The 26634-nt window shown below is 36.3% G+C and overlaps 3 protein-coding genes and 2 long non-coding RNA genes across 9 annotated transcripts; 4 read left to right on the forward strand and 1 right to left on the reverse strand.

Annotated features, from left to right (window-relative positions):
• Nucleotides 1-12: 12 nt before the first annotated feature.
• LOC106912861 (sialic acid-binding Ig-like lectin 12) lies at nucleotides 13-4178 on the forward strand. Its single transcript, XM_088001577.1, has 8 exons — nucleotides 13-829; nucleotides 1067-1169; nucleotides 1368-1745; nucleotides 2201-2500; nucleotides 2575-2838; nucleotides 3062-3149; nucleotides 3220-3250; nucleotides 3551-4178. Exons 2-8 carry the CDS (start codon nucleotides 1094-1096, stop codon nucleotides 3602-3604), a joined length of 1191 nt encoding a protein of 396 aa, XP_087857703.1. The 5' UTR covers nucleotides 13-829; nucleotides 1067-1093; the 3' UTR covers nucleotides 3605-4178.
• A 1893-nt stretch (nucleotides 4179-6071) lies between these two features.
• Nucleotides 6072-13237, forward strand: LOC106908573 (sialic acid-binding Ig-like lectin 12). 3 transcript variants are annotated; one of them, XM_088001558.1, is made up of 8 exons: nucleotides 6084-6150; nucleotides 6302-6498; nucleotides 8059-8436; nucleotides 11082-11381; nucleotides 11456-11713; nucleotides 11923-12010; nucleotides 12090-12120; nucleotides 12645-13237. In XM_088001558.1, exons 2-8 carry the CDS (start codon nucleotides 6387-6389, stop codon nucleotides 12696-12698), a joined length of 1221 nt encoding a protein of 406 aa, XP_087857684.1. In that variant the 5' UTR covers nucleotides 6084-6150; nucleotides 6302-6386; the 3' UTR covers nucleotides 12699-13237. The 3 variants fall into 3 exon arrangements, with proteins under 3 accessions (XP_087857683.1, XP_087857684.1, XP_087857682.1); XM_088001557.1 differs by lacking the exons at nucleotides 11082-11381; nucleotides 11456-11713; nucleotides 11923-12010; nucleotides 12090-12120; nucleotides 12645-13237 and adding an exon at nucleotides 9380-9820 and having other exon boundaries at nucleotides 6072-6150; nucleotides 6387-6498; XM_088001556.1 differs by lacking the exons at nucleotides 11082-11381; nucleotides 11456-11713; nucleotides 11923-12010; nucleotides 12090-12120; nucleotides 12645-13237 and adding an exon at nucleotides 9380-9820.
• A 3083-nt stretch (nucleotides 13238-16320) lies between these two features.
• Nucleotides 16321-17997, forward strand: LOC148153343 (uncharacterized). Its single transcript, XR_015761674.1, has 3 exons — nucleotides 16321-16730; nucleotides 17445-17542; nucleotides 17858-17997. It is a non-coding gene; the product is annotated as an uncharacterized LOC148153343 (long non-coding RNA).
• Nucleotides 17998-18263: 266 nt separating this feature from the next.
• Nucleotides 18264-20622, reverse strand: LOC148153344 (uncharacterized). The gene is made up of 2 exons (XR_015761675.1): nucleotides 20025-20622; nucleotides 18264-19334 (listed from the first exon to the last, which is right to left on the reverse strand). It is a non-coding gene; the product is annotated as an uncharacterized LOC148153344 (long non-coding RNA).
• Nucleotides 20623-21326: 704 nt separating this feature from the next.
• On the forward strand, nucleotides 21327-26629 carry LOC106908575 (sialic acid-binding Ig-like lectin 7). Of its 3 annotated transcripts, none has more exons than XM_088001561.1 (7): nucleotides 21327-21542; nucleotides 21839-21968; nucleotides 22125-22511; nucleotides 23211-23842; nucleotides 24024-24154; nucleotides 24236-24266; nucleotides 25614-26629. In XM_088001561.1, the coding sequence occupies exons 2-4, from the start codon at nucleotides 21869-21871 to the stop codon at nucleotides 23516-23518; spliced, it is 795 nt and encodes a 264-aa protein (XP_087857687.1). In that variant the 5' UTR covers nucleotides 21327-21542; nucleotides 21839-21868; the 3' UTR covers nucleotides 23519-23842; nucleotides 24024-24154; nucleotides 24236-24266; nucleotides 25614-26629. The 3 variants fall into 3 exon arrangements, with proteins under 3 accessions (XP_087857687.1, XP_087857685.1, XP_087857686.1); XM_088001559.1 differs by having other exon boundaries at nucleotides 24067-24154; XM_088001560.1 differs by having other exon boundaries at nucleotides 21847-21968; nucleotides 24067-24154.
• Nucleotides 26630-26634: the final 5 nt, after the last annotated feature.

Consider the following 26634-nt stretch of genomic DNA (forward strand, 5'->3'; position numbering starts at 1 on the left):
CAACTTAAGTTGCTTTAAACCTTTTTTTTTCCATGTTAAAACCTATGAATATGTAGAAATTTTATATTTGGGAAGTATCATAACTTAAACTTAAGGCTCAGCACCAGTTTTCTAGAAAAATATTCAGATTTTTATTTTGTGGTTTTAAAGGCTCTACGTTGAAGATGGTAAATATATGTATGTAGTTATATTAACTACATATCTACTGATCTGTTCCATGGTACGTCCTGGATAAGTCAAATATCTGTCCCAAGGACAGAGACGAGCAGCTACGCTCCCTCACTCCTAAAGGTAAATTCAATGTTGCTGGTTTTCCTCCAGAGCTGTTGGAGGAATCACATCTGTACCTGGAAGCTGTGAGGTTAGTTGGAGCTAAATATCACCTCACTGCAGCAAAATAATAAATCCAGTCTTCTGAACCATGGTTAGCTTATCTGTGATCCTCAGTGCAGCTGCAGCTGCTCTCTTTTCTACTCATTAACTCTTTCAGATAAGGAAGAGTCAAATCGTTGCTCCATTAGTTTTATTATTACTTCTCCATTTGAGCTAAAAATTAAACTAACTCAACTGTCAATGATCAGCAAATCAAGTGAGACCAGACAAATCTCCACCTATTTCATATCTAAATATGGAAAAGGTGGAGGCAAATTCTTTGCAGTTGTTCATTTTTACTCTGACAATGAAATTAACATTGAGCCAACATCCTCTTTTAAAGAAGAAGAATGAATAAATACACCTGTTGTTGATTTGACATTGTTTTTAAAACGGAGAAGTTAGTCCCTGGATCTGCAGCCCATCAGCTGAAATTCACACTTCATTTGATATAAAGGTAAATACTTGAACTGATTTATCTTCTGATTCAGAAGAGAACATATTTGTGGTTTCTTACTTTTAAAATATGTTTTAATGTGTAATTAAGCCATATTTTTCTTTTGGTTTTTGGTCTTCAATTATTGTGCATTTTTATAGGCTTCACATTAAGCCTGTGGTTTTGTTGTAAAGCAATCAGAGCTTTTTTCAGATGTGACTTTGATTTCAAACACAAATATTAAACTATAACTCACAGATCTTTCAGTCCAGTCTAAGAGAGCTGATGGAGAACTGTGAGAGTCTGATGGCAGCTCGGTCCGTGACAATGCTGACAGTGCTGAGTGTCTTAGTTCTTCCAGGTGAGATGTTTGTCCACTTCTTTTCATGTGGAGACATCACATAAATAATGTCCAGTCTGAAATATGCAATGCTGATATTGTTTGAAGGTTCCACATATAACATTTTACAGCTGAACTGGAGCTTCTGTATCATGAAATTGATCTGCAGTCAGTTTTTGTTTCCTCCACGTTATTGTCATCATTTGTCTGTTCTTGTAGGTGATGTGGCTGATTGTCCCAATCCAGTCCTTATTGCTAACACACCTGGGCAGATTGAAGCTCTGAGTGGATCTTGTTTGCAAATCCCATGTAGCTTCAATTCAACGCATCAAATACATAACATGTCTGTACCCACCTATGGCCTTTGGTTGAAATCACACTGGGATTTAATCACCACACCAGGAAATCTTATTTTCAACAGTGATGGGTCAGTTAACACCTATTCACTGAAAATGATTGGAAACCTCAGTGAGGAAGACTGCACCACTGTGTTTCCTGATTTAAAGACGAGTTATACAGACAAATACTTCCTACGAATTCAGAGCTGGCCGTTCAGAGCAACAGATCGCTGTAATCCTCTTCATTTAAAAGTTAAAGGTGAGAAAGTTTTTGTTTGTTCATACTATGATACTGACGCTTCCACATCCTTTACATATTTAGATTTTTTTCATTCAATGGTACACTTAGAGTGCGGGGCCCATTTCTGATCAGTCACTACTTTGCCTGTTTGCTCAGTTCTCCTCTGGGTATTGTGCATCTCTTTCTGGAGTAGAGAAGTACTGGTACCTTAAGGCAGACAATTTCTCCAAAAAATTGATGAGACACTTTCTGTTTTGAGGACAAGAACATGATTTCAGATATTCTTAAATGTTTTGATGACAAATTGTTAGCCAACAGCTTCTTAACATGAGACTGCAGCAAAATAACCATGTTAATATGCTGTTTGGACAACTTAATCTTTACTTAAAACATAATGAAAACTGTTGAGCATTCATTCTGCACATTTTACACATGCTTCAGTTTTATCCTGTTGATTTACTGTGAAACCTCAGATTCTCCTTGGAGTCCCAGCATTAATGTTCCCTCTGACCTGAAGGAGCATCAGTCTGTCACTGTAACCTGCTCAGCTTTCACTCCCTGTCCACACTCACCTCCTCAACTCACCTGGAATCTCCAACAAGACTCTCTCAGACAAACAGAGAAAAACACAGATGGAACCTTTACAACTAAAATCCAGGAGACCATCACTCTGTCAGACACACATGATGGATACAACATCAGCTGTTCTGCCAGATATCCTGTGATTGGAGGAAACAAGACAGCAGAGACAGAAGTGACTCTCAGTGTTTCATGTAAGTGATCCTGTCAGCAGGTCATGGTTCAGCTGTTCGTGATCAATAAAGTTCATGTGTCTCATTTTCCTCAGATGCTCCTAGAAACACCTCAGCATCCATCAGTCCATCAGGTTTGGTGTCAGCAGGTAGCTGGGTGGAGCTGAGCTGCTCCAGCAGAGCCAAACCTCCACCCAGATTCACCTGGTTCTGGATCAGCAAACATGGAGACATGAATGTGTCTGTTGGCCAGATTTACAGCTTCTGTGCTGCTGAGGAAGGAGAGTTTTACTGTGTGGCTACAAATGATCTGGGTCAACAAAAATCCTCTGTAATCCTGATTCTTGTTGGCATTAAAGGTAATATATTGACTAAGATTCGTTTTGTCATTTTGTTCTTTTCAGGTAATCCATATGTTGCATCATGTTTCAAAATTCACAGTTTATCATTTTTACAAAAAAATTACTCTATTAGTTCGGATTTTGGCTTATAAAGCAAATAAAAAAAAATCAAAACATAATTTGAATTATTTGCAGTAACAAATAATAATGATGATTTACTTTGTTGGTTTTCTTGTTACAGATGATCGATCATCTGAATTCCAGACCCTTAATATATTGAAGATCCTGGGCATTGTATTGCTCTGCATTAGCATCATCAGCTTTGAGTGGTGAGATCCTCATCTATGAGTTGATACTTTGCTGTTAGATGTTGGTGCTAAAATATTTTTTTTCTTTCAGCTGGTTGAGATTCTCCAAGAAACCAAAGAAGGTAAATTAACCGAATTCATTATTTGCATCCTAACACGATGCAAACATTGTTCAGGCGACATCTAAAATGTTCAGCTTAGGTTTTATTAAAATATCTTTAGTTTTATGTTGAACGATTTTAGAAATGGTTCAGGTCAATTTACCATCTCATTAAAGGACAAATGTGGTATTTCGTACTTTTAGATGAGAATACAGTGACAAGATCACTAAATCAATAGAGGTTTGTCTCTTTATTTCCTCTGAAACAGTTTGAGCTCAAGTACATTTACTGTAAAATACATTTTGTTTTTTTTGTCTACAGGAAATAGAAGAGCCAACCTATGTTAACCATATGGTGGTGACAAAACCATCATGAGCCGCAAGGAGACCAGGAAGATGTCAAGGCCTCTGTCAGTGAGAGGATTATTTTTTATTATCCATCTATTTTTCTGTCCATTTGCTCAATTTTTTTTTCTGCAAGAACCAGTTGCTGAAAGGCTGGATAGATCCTGAATGGATCTCCAGTCCATCACATCACCATTCATTGTGCTGTAGATAATGTTTGATACTAGTTTCCACATTCTAGTGTGTTAGTTATGGAGTAAATAGTGATCCTTTAGTGGATAACTGAGTTATAAATAAGGACCATAAATGCTGAAAAATACAGAGTTTGTAAGAGTTAAGCAGATCTTCTCCTGAATGTAAAAACTCTCTAGATACAAGAGGTAGATTATTTTTAAGAGTTGCCTTTGTATTTCTTACTGCTACATACAGGCATGTGTCTTAATTTTTATTTTATTTTATTATGTTTTTTTTTTCCTGAATTTAAAAACATACGCTAGATGGTTTGGCTTTCAAAAAAAGGGGTAATATATGAAGCATCAAACCTTACCGTTCTTGTATTCTTTCTATTTCAGTTGTTTGAATAAATAAATATGATATCATGAAAATTGTAATCAGCTGTTTTTAGTTGTCATCAAAGCATAAAATCATTCTTATGCAGGCTGAACAACTCAGGTGTTACCAAGTTTCCTTCAAGCAGGTAATGAAGAAAAATGCAGCTTAACTCTCATCATGTGAATTTCAAACACTTCTAAGTCTAAATGTAGGTGAAGCAGGTATGAACTCCAGAACATCACCCAGCCTCAAGTGGACTGGCTGATCAGATTTGAACGTAAAAATGACGTTGATATAGATGAGGAATGTATTCATGTTCATTGAACTATTTCCATAGTTTGGGAGTGGTGAAGGTCACAATTTAATATCCACTAAACTGAAACAGTTTTAGTTTGACTGAGGAGAAAACAGCTGATAGAAACCAGTGATGTTGCCTTGAATAACATCACCTGCAAAGGGAAGTCATGTTAATATTTACAGCCATGGGCGATGTTCTCTGGGAAGGCCACACATATAACTGTGTATATATTAACCTGTTTTAATAAAGTCACTGTGCCAGAGAAATCTTTTGTTTTACTGTAGAAGTGGAGCTTCAGCAGGCATTGCTATGGAACAACACAGATGGTTTTACTTCTTCTTTTTTGATCCTTATTATACTGACGCCATAGGAACGAGAACTAAAATTCTAACATTTTATACTCTTTCGACAAACCCCATGACACGGTGCATTGTAACACTGATTTCCTGACTGAAGTTCCAGCAGCAGCTAGCATGTCTGCACACAAGAACATTTCTTTATCACACTTTCATGAAAGTGTTGCTGTAACAATATGCAAACGGCAGTTTGGTGTTCCTGTGTAACAGGAATAAAACTTTTCTTCATTCGAATGTCAGGCTTTTTTGTGTAATTCTTAATGTTTCTTGTACTTGTGCATGCCATTTTAGTCTTGTAGATTATTTTAATAACTTTTTGCATTCTTTTTCTGTTTTATCCTCCTTATATTATTTTACTAATAGCATCTAAGATGTTTTATATTCATTGCATCTATTTTTGTAAAGATTTTTTTCTTATAATTTAAAAATGTTTGCTGCTGGTAAAATGAGTTATTGGCACTAATATGTTTGGAGGTCAAGCACTATAAAGCAACTCAGTTGTTTTATGGGGAAGTAACATCAAAACACAAAAAAGGCCAATATGACAAATATTAACTCATCAATGCCAGATAAGCACAAGCTCATGAGCCCCAATAATAACAAGCGAAGCATCTTATATTATAATTAAACCTAATATTCAGTGAGCTGAAGGTGACCAAAGAGCAGTGCTAGTGAAGGAGCAGCACCTGTCTCATCTGTTTTCACTTCCTCAAACAGACGTGTCAAAGAAAACCATACGACTCTGTATATGTATATATAAACATAACTTATTAGAAGTTAATGGAGCCATGAATGTATCTGTACGGCAGGTTTATAACTTTATTGCATCTAAGACAAAATGATTTTACTGATGATCTGGATCAAACCAGATCATCTGTGATCCTTGTTAGTATTAAAGGCAAATATTTAACTCCACTGAAAATTGTCTACTCTAATAATGATGTAAATTTACAGGAAAATGTTGGCTGCTAAAGACAGCAGTAGTGTAAATGTACATTATCTGTACAGGAATTTGTTCTGTCAGTAGCTTACTGTGAAAGTATAGCTGCCAGTAATTTAGTATAAATTTACAATTTAAATTGTAATTAATATTGAAAGTAGCTTACCGTATACAGTGGTGAAAATACTGTTGAGTGCAGCTGCCAGTATTCTACTGCAAGTTTAGTTTTAATCTTGCCTTCATTTTATCAGTCAGCTACTGCACATAAAATGTAACTCAACCAAATCAAAAGCAAACCAACATCCTCTTTGAAAGAAGATGAACGTATAAATACAGCCATTGTCTTTGACACAAAGATAAAGGTTTTTATACAGAGAGGTTCCTGGATCTGCGGCTCTTCAACTGAAGTTCACACATTATTTGTTTTAAAGGTAAGTCCTTCCACTGTTTCAGATTCTGAATCAGATAAATCATTGATTTTATCTATGACAGAATTTTAACATCAAAGCTAAATGGCTTCTTTATTTTTGCACTTTGTCAAAAAGGATTTATTTCTTTTTGAATTTTGTCTTCTATCATCAGACGTCCCTGGTTTACCTGAAAAGGAACCTGTTTTATTCAGCAGTGACTTTGATTTAAATCACAGATAATAAACTGTAATTCTCAGATGTTTTTGTCCAGACTAAGAGAGCTGATGGAGAACAGTGAGAGCCTGATGGCAGCTCAGTCTGTGACAATGCTGACAATCAGCATGTTACTGAGTGTTTTCTTTCTTCCAGGTGAGATGTTTGTTCACTTCCTTTCATTTGGAGATTAGAAATGATTCATATGATCTAAGACATCAAAAAATAAGGAAACAAGTTTGTGTCAAATTTTAATTAATCGAGTTTGATGGATTAAAATGCCACGCCCAAATCAAAATCGATGTTATCGCACACAAACACCTGTTAAATCTGCGTCATAAAGTGCTTATCGTATAAAACACCTGTTAAATCTGCGTCATAAAGTGCTTATCGTATAAAACACCTGTTAAATCTGCGTCATAAAGTGCTTATCGTATAAAACACCTGTTAAATCTGCGTCAAAGTGCTTATCGTATAAAAACATGTTTTGATTTAAATTAATTTCTTATCAATAATAAAACAGACAGGATTCTGGAACTTTCTCTCTTGCATCAAATAAAATTAATTTCTTATCAATATAACACAGACAGGATTCTGGAACCTTCTCTCTCTTGCATCATATAAAATTAAGTTGTTATCAATATAACAGACAGGATTCTGGAACCTTCTCTCTCTTGCATCATATAAGTTCTTATCAAAAATAAAACAGACAGGATTCTGGAACCTTCTCTCTCTTGCATCATATAAGTTCTTATCAAAAATAAAACAGACAGGATTCTGGAACCGTCTCTTAAATCAATTGGTTAATAAGGGGTGAGGCCCTCTGTGACTTTTGACCCAGTTATACCAATGCAAATTTTGTGATGCAACTCCTCCTCACACAGATAGACTCCACCCCCAACTGCTTTTATCTTCCTGCTCCTAGCAGATGCCCCAGCCCACTTTTATGAGCTTCTGTTTGAATCAGCCAATAGAGATAAAGGGGTGGGATTTCTGTTTTTCTGCTTTAAATAATTTTCGGAGGTCCTGTCATTCTTCTTGTTGCATTTGGTAGAGGAAGATCCACTTTGCTCTGACAGAAAAAACAAAAAAAAAATGGTTCACGAAGAGAAAAGCCTCAAAAGAGAAGACAGCAAGAAGCTAATCAACTAGCATGTAGCTCATCTGCTCCAACCTCACAGACTACAGATGGACAAACCATCACGAGGCCCTGCTCCATGGCTGATGCTCCATCCTCTACACTTCTGGATACAAATCTGGTCTTACCTCCATCAGCAGCGTTCGAATCCTCGATTCAGCACGAGATTCTCACCTTCCAGGTCTCCGAGCATGCTCCGCCTGATTCCAATGAATCACACTCTGCTGAAGCTCCTTCATCCATCTTGGGAAAAACCAACACCACCCGGTGTTGTCCAGTGGGACCTCCCTTCTTTGTCAGACTCCAGGCTCGGTCTATTAAATTCCAGTCCATAAACTGGATGCTTCCCAGAAGTCCGCCTTTTTTGTGAGAGAGGAAACAAAAGGCAGCAGGTTGTGAAGTGAGGTGGAGAACCTAGTCTGCTAATATCCAACTCAACTGCTTGAAGCTCCAAAAACAATCAGATAGTGTTGTGGGCAACACAATTTTATTGTGAATAAAACTTTGTTCGTATCTCATATGGTTAAAGAACTTGATTTTGCTATAAAATTGTTCTTATCATTAATTTGTCTTCACAGGTAATTTGGCTGGTTGTCCCAGTGATTTCATGATTGTCAACGTGCCTCGTCAGATTGAAGCTCTGAGTGGATCTTGTCTGCAAATCCCATGTAGCTTCAAAGTAAAGCATGACGACTATAACCCCCCTAATCCGATCCTTGGAATTTGGCTTAAAAATACCATAGATATCATCTCCAACCCAAACTCTCTTATTTTCAAAAGCGACGGATCAGTTAACATCTATTCACTGAACATGATTGGAAACCTGAATGAGGAAAACTGCACCACTGTGTTTCCTGATTTAAAGACCAGTTATACTGACACATACTACCTCCGCATTGAGAAGGGGGCATTTAGAGCAAGCGCTGTTTGTGATCCTCTTCACATAACAGTAAAAGGTAACAACGTTTTTATTCTTATAGTGTGATACTGGTGAACAATTTGATTAAGAATTATTTGTACCACTGGTATAAATAATTATTTTACTATCTCAAAATAAATAATTGTCAAAGGATTATGAGTTTTGATTAGAAACAAAACTTGTTTGTTTTTGTGTACATTTCCAAAAATAACAGCTTGCATGACAAATGGTATTTATTTCCTTCAAGGAGAAAATTATTATTAACAACAATCAACTCTTTTTATAATTACTGACAAACATTTTTAACATTTTCTCTGCTATGTTGATAATCTTTTTTATTTTAGTGATGAGCTCTATGTGTTTAAAGTTGGATTCTTGAGGTCTTTCAACAGATTCTCTTTCAGATTAAAATCTGGAGTCTGGCTGATATGAAATAAAACATTTATATTATTTCAAATCAGATAAAAAAAAATGTGGGTTAAATTATAACATTAGTTTTCATTCCACTCTAATTTTGTCAAACTATGTCTTGCAATGTCAGAACTTTCAAAATTTAGAATACATGATTTTATAGGATGTCTTAATGGTGAATTTATATTTTCATGTATGCATACAGATCAGAAATTGACTTATGTAGGATATTTGCACGAGTTTTTACAGCCAAAACAAAATATTATATGTTGACCACGACTTTACAAACATTATTTTATGTTTCAGACATGATCTAGGTAATATTTTGAAATGAAAATTACATAAATTCTGGTGCTACAGATAATAACTTTATGTCAGATGTTCTTCAAGACTAAAAATGTTTAAATAACAAACTGATTACCAATTACTGTTTTGTGCAATTGCAATTATAATTGCACAAAACAGTGTTTATATGTGTATGTATTGTTACTGTATGATACAAGTTAACTTTGTCTAAAATTGAACATATTTTTTTTTACTATTTAATGTGGTTTAATGTGAAACTCCAGATTCTCCTTGGAGTCCCAGCATTAATGTTCCCTCTGACCTGAAGGAGCATCAGTCTGTCACTGTAACCTGCTCAGCTTTCACTCCCTGTCCACACTCACCTCCTGAACTCACCTGGAATCTCCAACAAGACTCTCTCAGACAAACAGAGAAAAACACAGATGGAACCTTTACAACTAAAATCCAGGAGACCATCACTCTGTCAGACACACATGATGGATACAACATCACATGTTCTGCCAGATATCCTGTGACTGGAGGAAGCAAGACAGCAGAGACAGAAGTGACTCTCAGTGTTTCATGTAAGTGATCCTGTCAGCAGGTCATGGTTCAGCTGTTTGTGATCAATAAAGTTCATGTGTCTCATTTTCCTCAGATGCTCCTAGAAACACCTCAGCATCCATCAGTCCATCAGGTTTGGTGTCAGCAGGTAGCTGGGTGGAGCTGAGCTGCTCCAGCAGAGCCAAACCCGTCAACTTCACCTGGTTCAGGAATGGCATAAAAGTATCTGAAATACAGAATTACAGCTTCAATGTCACTGAGGAAGGAGAGTTTTACTGTGTGGCCAAAAACAATCTGGGAAATGAAACATCATCAAGGATCTGTGTTAGTATTAAAGGTAAACGTTGTTACTTCTTGTTTCAAATAATTTCTGATTCTTAAAGTGTCTGACATTAGAAACATAGATCAATAACATTAGCAGTAGTGATTTTAAAAATGTGAGCACGTTCTGATCAGACCCCGTCTTTGGATTTTTATTATCTATTACCTATAATTTGCTCTTTTTTCAATGTTGGTTTTCCAAGTTTTACCTGCAATGATTTGAAAAACAAGCATTGAGAGCACAGGTTTAAATTTAATGCAGTTTTTCTCTGATCCACAAATAAATACAATTATTTTTAGATGGTTTTGCCATTACAATTGATATTTGACCACTGCTGTTATCAAAAATGGTAGATTTTTATCCAGAGGAGGTAAAGATCAATCCATAAGCACAATGCCTATTAAATTATATTATGATGTATGTTAATGATCAATGTTTGTCATTCGCTCAGCTGTTATAAAGCTTCATTAAACAGACTGAAAGTTTCAGCTCTGATGACATAAATAAGGATGTTTTAAGATCGATCCTGCAACAGACAAACTGTAATCCTGTCAGAAACATGGTGTTATTGTTCACAGTGAAGCAAGTTTCAAATCAAAATAGATTAATACAGTGTTGACAAAAAGAAAATAACTTTTTCTGAACTATAAAACTTATATGTAATGCCAATAACAGGTCAAATAATTTCCAAAGAAATGATTTATGGTTAGAGGAGACAAAGACTGAGCTGTTAAGTCACAATGAGGCTTTAAAAACAAAGAAGATATCAAGATAGAGGTTATGGCTATATTCAAATTAGTGTATTTCACAAAACTCCAGAATGAAAACACTGCGATTATGGACTTGTGTTGTTTTGACATTAACTGAATGTTGAAATGTTTCTCACACATTTGTAATGGAAACGCAGCTACTTGTGGTAAATGCCTGGATTTTAGATGCAATTTGGTGTTTCATCAGGATCATAACATTGAACTGATATGAAGAATGTTTTTTCAAAGGTTAACACAGTCTAACATTAATGATGTAAAACATTAACATTTTACTTGATGTTTATGTAAACTCCAAACCGGTATTAATATGTTTCATATTTTATGTCCCAGATTCTCCTTGGACTCCCAGCATTAATGTTCCCTCTGACCTGAAGGAGCATCAGTCTGTCACTGTAACCTGCTCAGCTTTCACTCCCTGTCCACACTCACCTCCTGAACTCACCTGGAATCTCCAACAAGACTCTCTCAGACAAACAGAGAAAAACACAGATGGAACCTTTACAACTAAAATCCAGGAGACCATCACTCTGTCAGACACACATGATGGATACAACATCAGCTGTTCTGCCAGATATCCTGTGATTGGAGGAAGCAAGACAGCAGAGACAGAAGTGACTCTCAGTGTTTCATGTAAGTGATCCTGTCAGCAGGTCATGGTTCAGCTGTTTGTGATCAATAAAGTTCATGTGTCTCATTTTCCTCAGATGCTCCTAAAGACACCTCAGCATCCATCAGTCCATCAGGTTTGGTGTCAGCAGGTAGCTGGGTGGAGCTGAGCTGCTCCAGCAGAGCCAAACCTCCACCCAGATTCACCTGGTTCAGGAACAGCAAAGATGGAGCCGTTAATGTATCTGTGGAGCAGGTTTACAAATTAAATGCTACTGAGGAAGAAGAGTATTACTGTGTGGCCACAAATGATTTGGGTCAACAAAAATCATCTGTGAGTTTTGTTGGTATTAAAGGTAAGACATTAACTAAAAGTAATCTAGTCATGACTGACTAAATGACAAAATTCATATTTTGGCATTTTTTTATAAAGAATTACTGTCCAGATTTTGGCTTATAAAGCAAAACAAACAAACAAACAAACAAACAAAAAACAACAACATCCAATTTGAATTATTTGCAGTAGCAACAAATTATGAGGACTAAGTGGGTTTTTTTGTTCCAGATGATCCATCATCTGGATTCCTGATCCTTAATATATTGAAGATCCTGGGCATTGTATTGCTCTGCATTAGCATCATCAGCTTTGAGTGGTGAGATTCTCTTCTATGAGTTGATAGTTTGCAGCTGCTGTTAGATGTTGGTGTTTAAATATATATTTTTTTCTTTCAGCTGGTTCAGATTCTCCAAGACACCAAAGAAGGTAAATTAACTGAGTTCATTGTTTGCATCCTAAAACAAACAAGACAGCAAAAATTGTCCAGGCACGGTCTAAAGCATCCAGTATGGGTAACAAAGCTTTAATTTTATATCGAAAGATTTTAGAATTAGTTAAGTCGAAAATCCATTATTCAGCTCATCTTCATTACCATAAATGGTAAATATACTGCATAGATATAAAATACTTAGAGTTTACAGTGAGTTACATTCCCTCAAACGCATCCATACACTGATGCACAGGATCATTAGGTAACTTAGGGTTCAATCTTACAAAAAGACATTTCAACATATGATGAAAGGAAGCTGGAATCAAACTCACAACCAAATTTCAGACGATCACCACAAAACTACAACTTACCATGTCATTAAAGGACAAATATAGGATCTTGTACTTTTAGTTGGGAATCCAGTGAGACTGAAAATAACGAGACAGCCTTTATTTCCTCTGAAACAGTTTGAGCTCAAGTACATTTACTGTAAAATACATTTTGTTTTTTCTCTACACAGGAAACAGAAGAGCTAACCTATGTCAACAATGTGATGGAAACTAAAGCATCATGAGCCTCAAGGAGACCAGGAGGATGTCAAGGCCTCTTCCTTGACTTTTATCCATCTGTTTTTCTGTCCAATTGTTCCAATTTATTTCTGCAAGAATCAGTTACTGAAAGGCTGGATAGACCCTGAATGGATCTCCAGTCCATCACATCACCATTCATTGTGCTTTAGATATTTTTTGATACTTATCTCTACATTCTAGTGTGTTACTTATGGAGTAAATAGTGATGCTGTAGTGGATAATTGAGTTATAAATAAGGCCTATAAATGCTGAGTTTGTAAGAGTGAAGCAGATCTTCTGTTGAATGTAAAAATTGTCCCTGGATACAAAAAGTGGATAGTTTTTTAGAGTTGGCTTTGTGTTTCTTACTGCTACATACAGGCATGTTTATTTTATTTTTTTATTTTTTAGACTGAATTTAAAAGCATTCGCTTGATGGTTTTGCTTACAAACAAAATGTGTAAAATATGAAGCATCAAACCTTACCATTATTGTATTCTTTCTACTTCAGTTGTTTGAATAAATAAACAGAATATCATAAAAACTTTAGTCAACATTTTTTTGTTGTCATCAAAGCATAAAATCATTCTTATGCATAACATCTGAGGTGTTACCTTGTTTCCTTCAAGCAGGTAGTGAAGAAAAATGCAGCTTAATTGACATCATGTGAATTTGAGATACTTCTAAGTCTAAATGTAGGTGAAGCAGGTATGAACTCCAGCAGCTGATAGAAACCAGTGATGTTGCCTTGGACTTCGCCTGCAAAGGAAAGTCATGTTGACATTTACATTCATGGGCGATGTTCTCTGGGAAGGCCCCACATATAGCTGTACATATATTAACATGTTTACAATAACACAATGGCAAATATTTCAGCTAGATTTAACTGTTTAACCCGCAGTCTTATGGCGCGTTCACACCAAACGCGTTTTGAGCGTCTGGCTTACATGGAAAGTTTATTTAGAGGCGTGTCCAGAACCATTGTGGCTCGTTTCGAGCATCTAGCGCGGCGCGATTTGAACCGTTTGGAGCGTTTTGAGCCTTTGAAGCGTCGAGCGCGTCCGACACTCCACATAGACATAGACTTAAACCAGACGCAAAGTGCACGCGCGTCGAACTTGAACCGTCCAATGCGTTTTTGACGTGCGTCATTAGCGGGTTAAACAGTTGTCCAACCGGGTGACCCGTAAGCTCTTCAGTTCGTCAAACCACAAAAAAAGCTCATAAACCGGCGACCTGCCAGAACCGCACATGGTAAAAAGCTAAGGCGGGATCCAAACGAATGCTCTAAGAACTACAGGGGGATTCAAACTCCGCTCATTCATTTTTAGCTTACAGAAAAAGCACCAGGCTGCCAAATAAACAAAAGTAAACTGATCAATGTAGCATTTAGGCTTTGGCGTTCCCAACCCTCCATCTGTGTGCTACATATATCTTGTATGTAGCGCACAGATGTGAGCTATGTACATGAGGTTTTGACACAAAAGATTTTTTTTTCTCTGCGATTTTAAAGAGGGTTAGATAATAATAAAAAACAAATCCAAAAATTAATCTTTTCTTTTTTTTACTTAAAGGAAAATCTCAAGGTCCGCACAATGCGTACAGCCGTACAACAGCGGGCGCCCTGTGCTCACCTATTTATCGCAAGTGCAAAATACGCACTATAACGTCGAAGATGGATAGATATGACAAAAATCACGACTGGTCAAATATTTGGAAGAGTAAAAACGTATAATAATAAAATAGATGTGAAATATCCTCCAGCAATGCCAATTTAGAGTCTAATTATAATGCCAGTTATTAGACAAACTAATAATTCCAGCGCATCATGACGTTACGGCACAGCACCGCTATCTGGATGCTCTGGGTCTGAAGCCAAAAAACGCAGATTATGTTTTCTGTTTCACAAAGTGGAGGGGCCAATGGCCCTCTGCCCCCTTTCTTCTTCCCCCGTTCCAGCGCCTATGAATCTATGTCAATGATGTGATGGCGACTACAGCATCATGAGTGACAAGGAGACCAGGAATATTTCAAAGCCTCTGTCACAGAGAGGATTTATTATTTCTATTCATCTATCCATTTTCTTTGTCTAATAATTAATGTCTGTGTCTCAAGAAGCTTATTTCTGTCTGGAAAGGTCAGCTGGTGAAAGGCTGGACACACTGTGGACACGTCAACAGTCCATCATATCACCATTCATTGTGCTTGACACTTTTTTCATAGAACACACAGTCAACAATTGAAACCGTTTTCTGGCAGTTTGTTCTAGATTTGTGGTGAATGCTGCTTCTCCATGTTTGGTTCTGGTTCTGGTGATGCAGAGCAGACCAGAACCAGAAGACCTGAGAGGTCTGGAAAGTTGATACAACAGTAGATCTTTAATGTGGCACAAAGACTTTCAGTGATTTATAAACTAACAGTATTTTAAAGTCTGTTCTCTGAGCTACATGGAGCCAGTGTGAGAGCACTGAAACAGAGGTGATGTGCTCTTTCTTAATGGTTTTAGTGAGAACGTGAGCTGCAGCGCTTTGGATCAGCTGAAGCTGGAGGATTGATTTTCTTAGGTAGACCCGTGAGAATCATGCGACTAAAGATAGAAGCATGGAAAGGAAGTCGACGTCTAATAATTGTCCCTTGACCAGATTTTCCCACCTGAGGTGTGATTCCATGCAGCTCCTTTAGAATTAATCACATTTTGGTGTGTTTGAAGTTTTGCTATTGTCTCTCCATTTTCAGATGGACTGTGCAGTGCTGCAGGATGTCAGATAATAATTGCTTGGGATGTTTTATAAAGCAGCTTTCTAAAACTGCTTGAAACTTTTCCATAGCCTCTTCCCAGACCTGCCTTATGTTTCTGGAGTTTAATGACACAGTTTGTTCACTAATGTTCTCTCACGAACCCACAGAGTTCTAATGAGATTAAATTACACAGTGGTGTAGGTCACTTTTAAACGCAGTTGGTGGCGCTAGAGTTTATATAGCATATCAAAGGAAGGGGTAATTTTCAGTTCTTTGTTTGTGAAAAGCTACATCTTTCCCTTCCAGTTCAAACATCTAATAGTTCATTTAGCTCAGAAAAAAAAGAAAATATATTGAAGTTTGTGGTTGTAAAAAAGATAACTTTAATAGGCATTGTTTAGTCTGCAAGGCACTGTGATTAGAAAATAGATCAGATTATGACAGAGTGTCTACATATGTCAGAGACTAAGTAACATCTGCTCTCTAACAATAAATTAGTTGAACCAAATTTATTGAGTTGCTTCAATTGGTAACAAGTAATTCAATTAAGTTAATCCGATATAATTTATTAAGCTTAACCAACTCAATTTACTAATTTTATCCCACTCAGTATGTTATAATCGTCCAACTCAGATCTGTAAAAAAAATATATATATACCACTGTTAAAACTGGACTCCCAATCAGAGCGTTTGCATTCTGAAGAGAAAGGTCAGCTCTTTTCTCTTAAATTAGGAAACAATATTGCAACAGATTTATTACAACTTTAAACATGATTGTATGGAGTTAGTTTTGTTTCACAATTATTCAATCAAAAAAAAAAATCATGTCAAACAAAAAAAGTAGTATTCAACCAAAAACAAAATCATGTCAAACAAAAAAAGTAGTATTCAATCAAAAAAAAAATCATGTCAAAGCAAAAATCACTAAGTTTTTTTTTTAAACTTTTTTTTTTGTTTTTGGTTGAGTCTCTTTTTTTTGGTTGAAACTTTTATTTTTGGTTGAGTCTCTTTTTTTTTTGGTTGAAACTTTTTTTTTTGGTTGAAACTTTTTTTTTTTGGTTGAGTCGCTTGTTTTTTGGTTGAAACTTTTTCTAAGTTTTTGTTTGAATTCGTTTTCTTGCTTATACAACTTTATTTGCTTTGGGGAAGCTTACATGAACATTCTGGGCGGGGCTTAAGGACGAGCGATGTAAGACGTGTTCCGATTGGTTAGCGCTGACTAAAGCGGATGACTCCCTGAGATCTCAGAACTCTGTCCCGAACTGCAGGGCTTCGGTGACGGGACACAGAATGTGATGGTAAGTAATCTTCACAAAATTACACCGTTTAGCAGCTTCTAAAGTGTCCACCCTGTTTCAAAGAAGAAATCTTACTCAACTTATGACGACAGTTACATATTTTGTCTGCCGTGATCCCCGGTAGCATATTGTGCTAGCTAATGTTAGCACTAGGTAAAGTTCATAAACTAGGCTTGTGTAATATTTGCCTGTCTTTATGTTGAATTCGTTAACCAGCGCACCTCTGTCGAGTGGCATTAAGCGTGGAAAATAGCAAATATATCTGGAGGAAATATGTGTTAAAAACTGTTGCGCAATCCTCAGTGTGTGTGTGTGTGTGTGTGTGTGTGTGTGTGTGTGTGTGTGTGTGTGTATTAACTAGCATTGAAGCTAAAATGGGAAAACAGCGGATCGTTGCACCAATGTTATCAGGTCCACATTAATCTGCACCACACGTCAAGTGACTGTGCAGATGATTTATTTACCAAGCACATAATCAGTGCTGTCGATGAGGGGAGGCAACGTAACTCTTAAATATATACATTTTCTTCCAGATGTAAAATGTAAAGCTAAGCTGGTAGGTCACAGGCCGAAAGAGGATATTCACATAATTTCTGTTTTTTATTATTTGGTGGGTGTGTGTCCTGTACTTAGTTTTATTCCGAATTACATGTAATATGCCTTTTGCTGTGTTATATTAAATTAATTTGGTGTTCTCCTAATTCCCCATTCTAGTATGACCAGCAGAGTGCAGCTGAAGCAGGACAGGCTTGTAGGTCTTACTGATTCCTCCAGCTGCTACAGACGATCAGAGCATGAGGATGGAGAGATCAGTAAGTGTTGAGTCAGAGAAGGTCAGGTAGGGAAGGAAGTGTTGCTTATAGGGGCCGTGTGTGTTTGGCTAAATATATTTCTCCAAGTCAGTTTATTTAGTGGTTTTAAAAATAATGCATGCTTATGGGTTAATGATACATTGTAATAAAAATACAAAAATTACCACCAACATCCTGGCAGAAATAAATAAACAAGTTTATATCAGAGCTTTTTCTTTTTGGATCTGGAACACGTTAGAAGCGAATTACCAAATTTGCTTTATTCCCTGTCATGTTAACGTTCGGTTATTTCTCCCTTTTTCATCCTCACTGCAGCTGGAGCTGGACTGGAGTTCTGTTTGGCTTTAGTGGCTTCCTGGATGGAGACATCGGCTGACCTAAACGCATCATTTTCCCTCTCCCATTATAAACTTAGCTTTTCTTCAACATGGAAAATACTCCTACATCAGTAGCTCTGTTATTTTGACATCAATGCTTACCTGGTGGCCAGTTGATCCTCTTAACCACTGAATGTATCGGAACCACCTGGACTGAGCTGGTTTCGTCAGAGGGAGCTAAGACTTCTCCATAAAATGACTTCCCATATTTTAAGATGTTCTTCTGGTAAAATTGCATCTTTATGATCCTAATATGACTGCATTCTGATAATTAAAAATACTTATAACCTGGCCATAACACTCCATTATACAACTCACAAGAGGAATGACAGAATTAAAGCCACTTTGTGAAAGTATTTTCTGTATTTTGTTTTAGAAAAGATGAAATATTACTTGAAAGCGTTTAATTTTAATATCTCGCTTGAAGGCCGAATTACATGCAAATACTTCACATAATGTTACAACTGAGATAAGGGAAAAAGGTTTGTAAAATGTAGAGTATTACAAAAGAGATTACATTTTATTTTAAGTCCAAACAGTATAACGAAATGAACACTGAAAATATACAATACACTTTCCAGCAGTTACTCAAACTTGTCTTTACTGGTGATGAAAACTCGTCACTCTGGAGGAGAGAGGAAGAGCAGCTCAGCCCAGTCCAGGATCACTGCAGTGTCAGGGTAGCTGCTTAAAGTCTGCAGGTAGATTTTTGCGTAGCTGGTCCTCTGGTTTTCAGATCCTAATTGTAAATAAAAAGTTAGTCAATGTTGTGATGATCCAGTTGACTGTGGACTGATGGTCACTACTGGTCAGTGAGGTGCAGGTGCTTGGATCCAAGGGAAAAGCAATTTAACAACAGGAAGGTCTCAAGAGGTCGATGGAGTGGAGTTGATACGAGTTCCCGTCTGTCCTGGGTAAACATCATGGAGAGTCTCAATCATGGCTCAGAAACGCAACAAGAAGCTTTGACGCAAATCTGAAAAACAAAAATGAATTAAAAAAGTACGAGTAAGTGATGATATTTACCTAGACAACATAATCAAAACCCAATAAGCCCTAAAGTCTTTTAAGAGTTTTAATTGAAAATAAATTGACTATATCTCAGGAAATTAAATGTTCAAGTGAAACAGTTACTGTATCACAATAAGAGAAACTGCAAAAAAATAGTGCAGAGGTATAACACTGAAGTTACTGAGAGAGTAAACTGAAATATTTAGTAAGTAGAAAATGTATGTTAAAATATATTTAGCCAAACACACACGGCCCCTATAAGCAACACTTCCTTCCCTACCTGACCTTCTCTGACTCAACACTTACTGATCTCTCCATCCTCATGCTCTGATCGTCTGTAGCAGCTGGAGGAATCAGTAAGACCTACAAGCCTGTCCTGCTTCAGCTGCACTCTGCTGGTCATACTAGAATGGGGAATTAGGAGAACACCAAATTAATTTAATATAACACAGCAAAAGGCATATTACATGTAATTCGGAATAAAACTAAGTACAGGACACACACCCACCAAATAATAAAAAACAGAAATTATGTGAATATCCTCTTTCGGCCTGTGACCTACCAGCTTAGCTTTACATTTTACATCTGGAAGAAAATGTATATATTTAAGAGTTACGTTGCCTCCCCTCATCGACAGCACTGATTATGTGCTTGGTAAATAAATCATCTGCACAGTCACTTGACGTGTGGTGCAGATTAATGTGGACCTGATAACATTGGTGCAACGATCCGCTGTTTTCCCATTTTAGCTTCAATGCTAGTTAATACACACACACACACACACACACACACTGAGGATTGCGCAACAGTTTTTAACACATATTTCCTCCAGATATATTTGCTATTTTCCACGCTTAATGCCACTCGACAGAGGTGCGCTGGTTAACGAATTCAACATAAAGACAGGCAAATATTACACAAGCCTAGTTTATGAACTTTACCTAGTGCTAACATTAGCTAGCACAATATGCTACCGGGGATCACGGCAGACAAAATATGTAACTGTCGTCATAAGTTGAGTAAGATTTCTTCTTTGAAACAGGGTGGACACTTTAGAAGCTGCTAAACGGTGTAATTTTGTGAAGATTACTTACCATTCACATTCTGTGTCCCGTCACCGAAGCCCTGCAGTTCGGGACAGAGTTCTGAGATCTCAGGGAGTCATCCGCTTTAGTCAGCGCTAACCAATCGGAACACGTCTTACATCGCTCGTCCTTAAGCCCCGCCCAGAATGTTCATGTAAGCTTCCCCAAAGCAAATAAAGTTGTATAAGCAAGAAAACGAATTCAAACAAAAACTTAGAAAAAGTTTCAACCAAAAAACAAGCGACTCAACCAAAAAAAAAAGTTTCAACCAAAAAAAAAAAGTTTCAACCAAAAAAAAGAGACTCAACCAAAAACAAAAAAAAAAAGTTAAAAAAAAAAACTTAGTGATTTTTGCTTTGACATGATTTTTTTTTTTTTGATTGAATACTACTTTTTTTGTTTGACATGATTTTTTTTTTGGTTGAATACTACTTTTTTTGTTTGACATGATTTTTTTTTTGGTTGAATAATTGTGAAACAAAACTAACTCCATATGATTGTCCCTATTCCAAAGAAAATACTGCAAAATAGACACTCATCAAACCTCCAGTTATTTAATTGTTAGCATAATGGTGATGATGAGGGCTGTGTCGATGTACTCTGACATGGATCCATAGCTTAGAGAATGGGGAAGGTCACAACTTGTTGCCGACTAAACAGCAAAACCGTTCAGCGAACAAAAACAACAACAAATTGAAGTTGTTACTACCTGTCTGTGCTACTTCCCATACAGGCTTTGTTTCATTAGATCAGTGAGCTTAAATTAAACCTGTTTATTTCAATAGAACCGTTGGAAAGACCTTGAATTTCAGTACAAAAGGAAGTAATGGAAATTTTTACTAAACAGTCAGACATGAGCTTTGTCCTCGGCACTACCTAACATTTTGGCCTGCATGTGTTAGCCAGACACTAACATTGGTGAAGTACCATAAACAACACTAATATCCTGGAAATGAAAATAGAAGAAAATAAATGTTTTGTGTATCAAGAATTTCTGAAAGACTTCATTGGAGTAAATTATCTCCAGCCATACCAGTATAACCCTGAACATTCAGGATTGAGTCGAAACTCTTCAGAATTGGATTCTGATGATGAAGACTGTCGTAGCTGACAAGGCTGCAAGCATAACGACCAAGTTGGGAACCTAGAATGATGAGAACCATTTGTAATGTACAATCTGTGGATGTAATGCATTTAAATAATTTTTGTTCTGGTATTTACAGGCAGCCGATAGGCATACCTGCATGATGAGAACGCTTTCATCTTATCCATATTAAAACTGTTATTCAAACACAGTGGATAACAGTGACATGTTACAAGGAAGTATTCAGTCAAACAGACCGAAAAGTTAATTCTGTACCAAACTTCCTATTTTACAGACGAGGAAGAAAACAAATACGGCTTCTTGATTTCATATAATATCGGCTTTTAAACAGAGAAGTTTCTCTTTTGGATCTTCTGCTCAGCTGCTGAAATTTATACTCTCCGTAATTTGAAGCATTTTTGTTACAGGTGTTGATTCATTGGGTAAGAACATTTTATGAATTACATTTTTTTTAGCAACGTTTAAAGTAATAAATTACTTTTTTGCCATTAAAAAATTGTTGAAATTAGAGTGATGAACTATATTTGACTTTGCTTGGATGTTTTTCATTTAGTTTAACCACTTCTGAGAAAGAGCCTTTGATTTCCATCCTTTCTAACACAGTACTGTCGGTATATTCTTGTTTATAAAATGTCAGTTTTAATTTGCTGCCAAATAATTTATCCAAAAGAGACTTTGATTTAAAAACTGAAAAGTGTTTTTCTGAAATCTTCTCCAGTTTTACAGACGAAGGACGACTATCAGTCTGATGGCGGCTCTGACTGAGAACATGCTGACAGTCAACATGTTACTGATTGTCTTCTTTCTACCAGATGAGATGTTTGTTCACTTCCTTTCATTTGGAGAATGTGAGACATCACATGAAACATTTCTTGTCTAAAATATTTGATCCTGTTTAAAGTCTCCAAATGTAACATGATGCAGCTAATTTGGAGTTTGTGGATCATGAAGTTTTCCTGTTGGCAGATTTTGCTCTTTATGTTCATTATTGATCTGCTTTACAGGTGCTTTCGCTGACAACTGTGGTTTCATAAGACTACCTCTCGTCATCACTACGCCACATAACATGGAAGCTCTAAATGGATCTTGTTTGCAAATCCAATGTACCTATGACACAAAATATTTTGGATATGACAGCAGTAAAACTATTTATGGAATTTGGATGAAAGGTGGTGTAAATTTTGTGTCCAATCCAAGCATCGTTATTTTCAACAGCAGTGGGTCAATTAACAAATATTCACTGAATATGACTGGAAACCTGAAAGAGAAAAACTGCACCACTCTGTTTCCTGATATACAAACAAGTCATGCAGACAAATATTACTTCAGAGTTGAGAACAGTGGCTATTTGGCAACAGCTTGTGCTGATCCTCTTTACATAACGGTTAAAGGTAAGAACATTTTAATTTTATTAAAGTTTGGTACAGTAGCATAACATAGAATTGGTGTTATGTTGATGATGAGGAATATTGTAATTTTAGGTTGCAATTTTACAGCTATATATATATATATATATATATATATATATATATATATATATATATATATATATATATATATATATATATATATATATATATAAAGCATGTACCAAGCTTTACACTTGCACTGTCAAAAGACATTAGTTGAACAAACTTAATTAAATTGCTTCAACTGGTAACAAGTAATTCAATTACGTTTATCCAACTAAATTTATTAAATAGTTAGATAGAAAAGTCCGTAATGACAGAGAGAAAGACATGCCGCTAAGGTTATCAGGCTGGAATCGAACTTACGACGGCTGCATTGAGGACTAAGGTCTCCTTATGTGAGTTGTACTCTACCTCTGCACCAAAGTCAGTACAGCATCTGTTACTGATGACGCTTGCATCATGATAAAGTGCTGGATATGAACGAGGCATTGAACCTAATTGTTTCAAATACACTTTTGAAAGTGCACTCTAAGAAGTGTACTCTAGAAATACACTTTTTAGAGAGTACTCTATCCTAGTTGGTCAAATGTAGGATATGAAAATGGCATTGAACTCAATTGTTACTTTTTAGAGGGCTGCTTTGTTTATTAAAATGTGTAAATTGATGTGAAACCCCAGATTCTCCTTGGAGTCCCAGCATTAATGTTCCCTCTGACCTGAAGGAGCATCAGTCTGTCACTGTAACCTGCTCAGCTTTCACTCCCTGTCCACACTCACCTCCTGAACTCACCTGGAATCTCCAACAAGACTCTCTCAGACAAACAGAGAAAAACACAAATGGAACCTTTACAATTAAAATCCAGGAGAACATCACTCTGTCAGACACACATGATGGATACAACATCAGCTGTTCTGCCAGATATCCTGTGATTGGAGGAAACAAGACAGCAGAGACAGAAGTGACTCTCAGTGTTTCATGTAAGTGATCCTGTCAGCAGGTCATGGTTCAGCTGTTTGTGATCAATAAAGTTCATGTGTCTCATTTTCCTCAGATGCTCCTAGAAACACCTCAGCATCCATCAGTCCATCAGGTTTGGTGTCAGCAGGTAGCTGGGTGGAGCTGAGCTGCTCCAGCAGAGCCAAACCTCCACCCAGATTCACCTGGTTCAGGATCAGCAAATATGGAACCTTTAATGTGTCTGTAGGACAGGTTTTCAGCTTCTGTGTTACTGAGAGAGGAGAGTTTTACTGCATGGCTACAAATGATCTGGGTAATCAAAGGTCATCAGTGATCCTTCTTAGTATTAAAGGTAATTTGTGAACTTACATTCATCTTGTCAAGTTGTTCTTTAAGGCTGATTTTATTTGTTTTGTCATGTTTCAGTTTTCACGTTTTGTTGTCTGTGTAAAAATTACTCAATTAGTTCAGAATTTGTTTTGTAGAACAAATTTAAAAAGAGTAAAAACAATTGAGATTCAAATTATTTGCAGTAACAAAGAATTATGAGGATTTACTCTGGATTTCTCATCACAGAAGACCAAGTGTCTGAATTCCAGATCCTTAATATATTGAAGATCCTGGGCATTGTATTGCTCTGCATTAGCATCATCATCTTTGAGTGGTGAGATTCTCTTCTATGACTTGATACTGTGCAGCTGCTGTTAGATGTTGGTGTTTAAGTTAATACTTTTTGTCCTTTCAGCTGGTTCAGATTCTCCAAGAAACCAAAGAAGGTAAACTATCTGAGTTTTTTGTTTGCATTCTAACACTGCCAAATTATGTGAGATGAACTACAAAAATGTTAGGCAACATCTAAATCATCAGTGTTATATTTGTTGATAAAATGCCTTTTATAATATTTATGTCAATAGATTTCAGAAACACCAAAGGTGAATATCTAGTGTCCTTCTCATCTGCTCATGTAGTCCTTTACTATCAATGCTGAATAGTCTGCACAGATATTCAACTCAATTTTATCCATTTATATTGTGCCCGTTCACAACAAGTGTTGTCTCAAGGCACTTTACAAAGAAATCAGTTTACAAAAATTTCAATTGAGCATGCATATCAAATAGTACAGTATGTACTGGGAGGAGGTCTGACTGTACACTAACCACCTCCATCCCTCCCCCGCTCTGTCGCTGGCGGCAACCTGCTAAAAGTTTCCCGTATTCTCAAATCCAAACATTGACAGATATGATATTTTATTTATAAGTAATTTTCACTATCAGTAATAACGTGTCTACCAGAGAATTCCTCTGGTCATTTTCTTTCATTAGAGCCCTCATTGAGGACTGTATGTTGAAGCACTGAGGAGTTACAGTCATTTGACGTTTGTGTATCAGGTGTTGTCCAAGTGTGCCATTTGGAGACTTCAAATGGCACACTTGGACAACACCTGTACATCCTCATAAATAAGCATGTCCAATATGACATTTCTTTTTGTGCTATTTTGATCAATCTTGAAATCCACGAGCAGAATATTTTATTCTACAGTTATTGTATTTTCCAATCCATACATTCAACACTCAATGTGTATCTACAAGACATAAAAATGAAAAATCTGGGTGAAGCAAAATTTTTCAATTGTTTTTGTGTTACAAATGTAATAGCTACAAAAAAAGTATTTTTGCAAAAATAGAAAATTTAGCTTGAAAAATAGAAATCGTCAAAAGATGTTTAAAATGGGACTTAAATGACATTCCTTGGCCAAAAAATAAATAAAATAAAAAATAAAAGAAATTATCAAACAAAAACACACTGAGATTCTTCACTTTATTATTGGAGGCCAATTTAATGCCGTCCAGATCAAGTGTTGAAGTTCAGCAGTTTCTTTTTCAGTTTTTATTAATATTTAAACTTCTAAAATCACTTAGGAAGTGAGATGGATTCCCTCACACACATCCATACATTGATGTTCAGTGTCATCAGGTAACATTAGGATTAAATGTGTTATTTTTTGTTTTTAGTTTGGAACACAGTGAGACTAAAACCAAAGAGACCAGCCTTTATTACCTCTGAAACAATTTGAGCTCAAGTTAAATTTAGTCCAAAACACATTTTCTGCTTCATGTCCACAGGAAACAAACGAGCCAATCTACGTCAACAACGTGATGATGACTGAAGCATCATGAGCCAAAAGGAGACCAAAAAGATGTCAAGGCCTCTTGACAGTGGGGATATTTATTATTTCTATCCATCCATCTAGTTTCTCTGTACAGTTTGTGTTAAAGTTTGTGTCTGAAGAGGCGATTTCCTGTCTGCAAAGATGGTGAGAGGCTGGATACACTGTTGATCACATCTCCAGTCATTGTGTTTAGAAATGATTTGTTATTTCTTGATGCTTGTTTTTGCATTTAGATGTGATGATAATGATACTTATGGAGTAAATAGCAATGCTTTTATGGATCACTGAGCGATTAAAATAGCCTTAAAGATGCTAAAACATAAATAGGTTGTGGGAGTGAAGCAGAACTTCTGCTGAATGTAAAGGTTTTGTCTCTAAACAGGTGAAGTAGATTTATTTTTAATAGCTGATTTTCTCTTTATTACTGCTTCATACAGGCACGTGTGCTTTTAATTTTTTTTACTGATTTTAAAAAAAGTGATACTGTATATTTCTGCTGACATGAAATGTGAAGCACAAAATCTCACCAGTCGTGTATTTTTTCTGTTTCAGTTGATTAAATGATATCAATTTTAATCAGGTGTTTTTTGTTGCTATCAGTGCATGAAATCATTCTCATGAAAGCAGAACAACTGTAGCTATATATATACATTTACGTAAACACAAACTCTTTTCCTTGACTCTGTACATTGTAACATTGTATTTGAAAAGAGTGAATATAACTTAACTTTGGTCATGATTTTGTAACACTCAACCAAAGTCCATTGAATTTTTGGATGTATAGTGAATTACAGTGCCTAGATACAGTGAGTATTTAGTTTATTTACTTTGGATCAACATTATTAGCTTTTTCTTCTTTTGCTCTTTCCTTTATTTTTTTTTTGTATTTCCTTTTAATTCCTGTAAAGCACTTTGTATTGCCTTGTTGCTGAAAATGTGCCATATAAATAAAATTACCTTTGCCTTTAATCACA

This window comes from Poecilia mexicana, unplaced genomic scaffold (assembly GCF_051168715.1).
Source record: "Poecilia mexicana isolate PSO_F unplaced genomic scaffold, ASM5116871v1 scaffold_20, whole genome shotgun sequence".
Classification (NCBI taxonomy): Eukaryota; Metazoa; Chordata; class Actinopteri; order Cyprinodontiformes; family Poeciliidae; genus Poecilia; species Poecilia mexicana.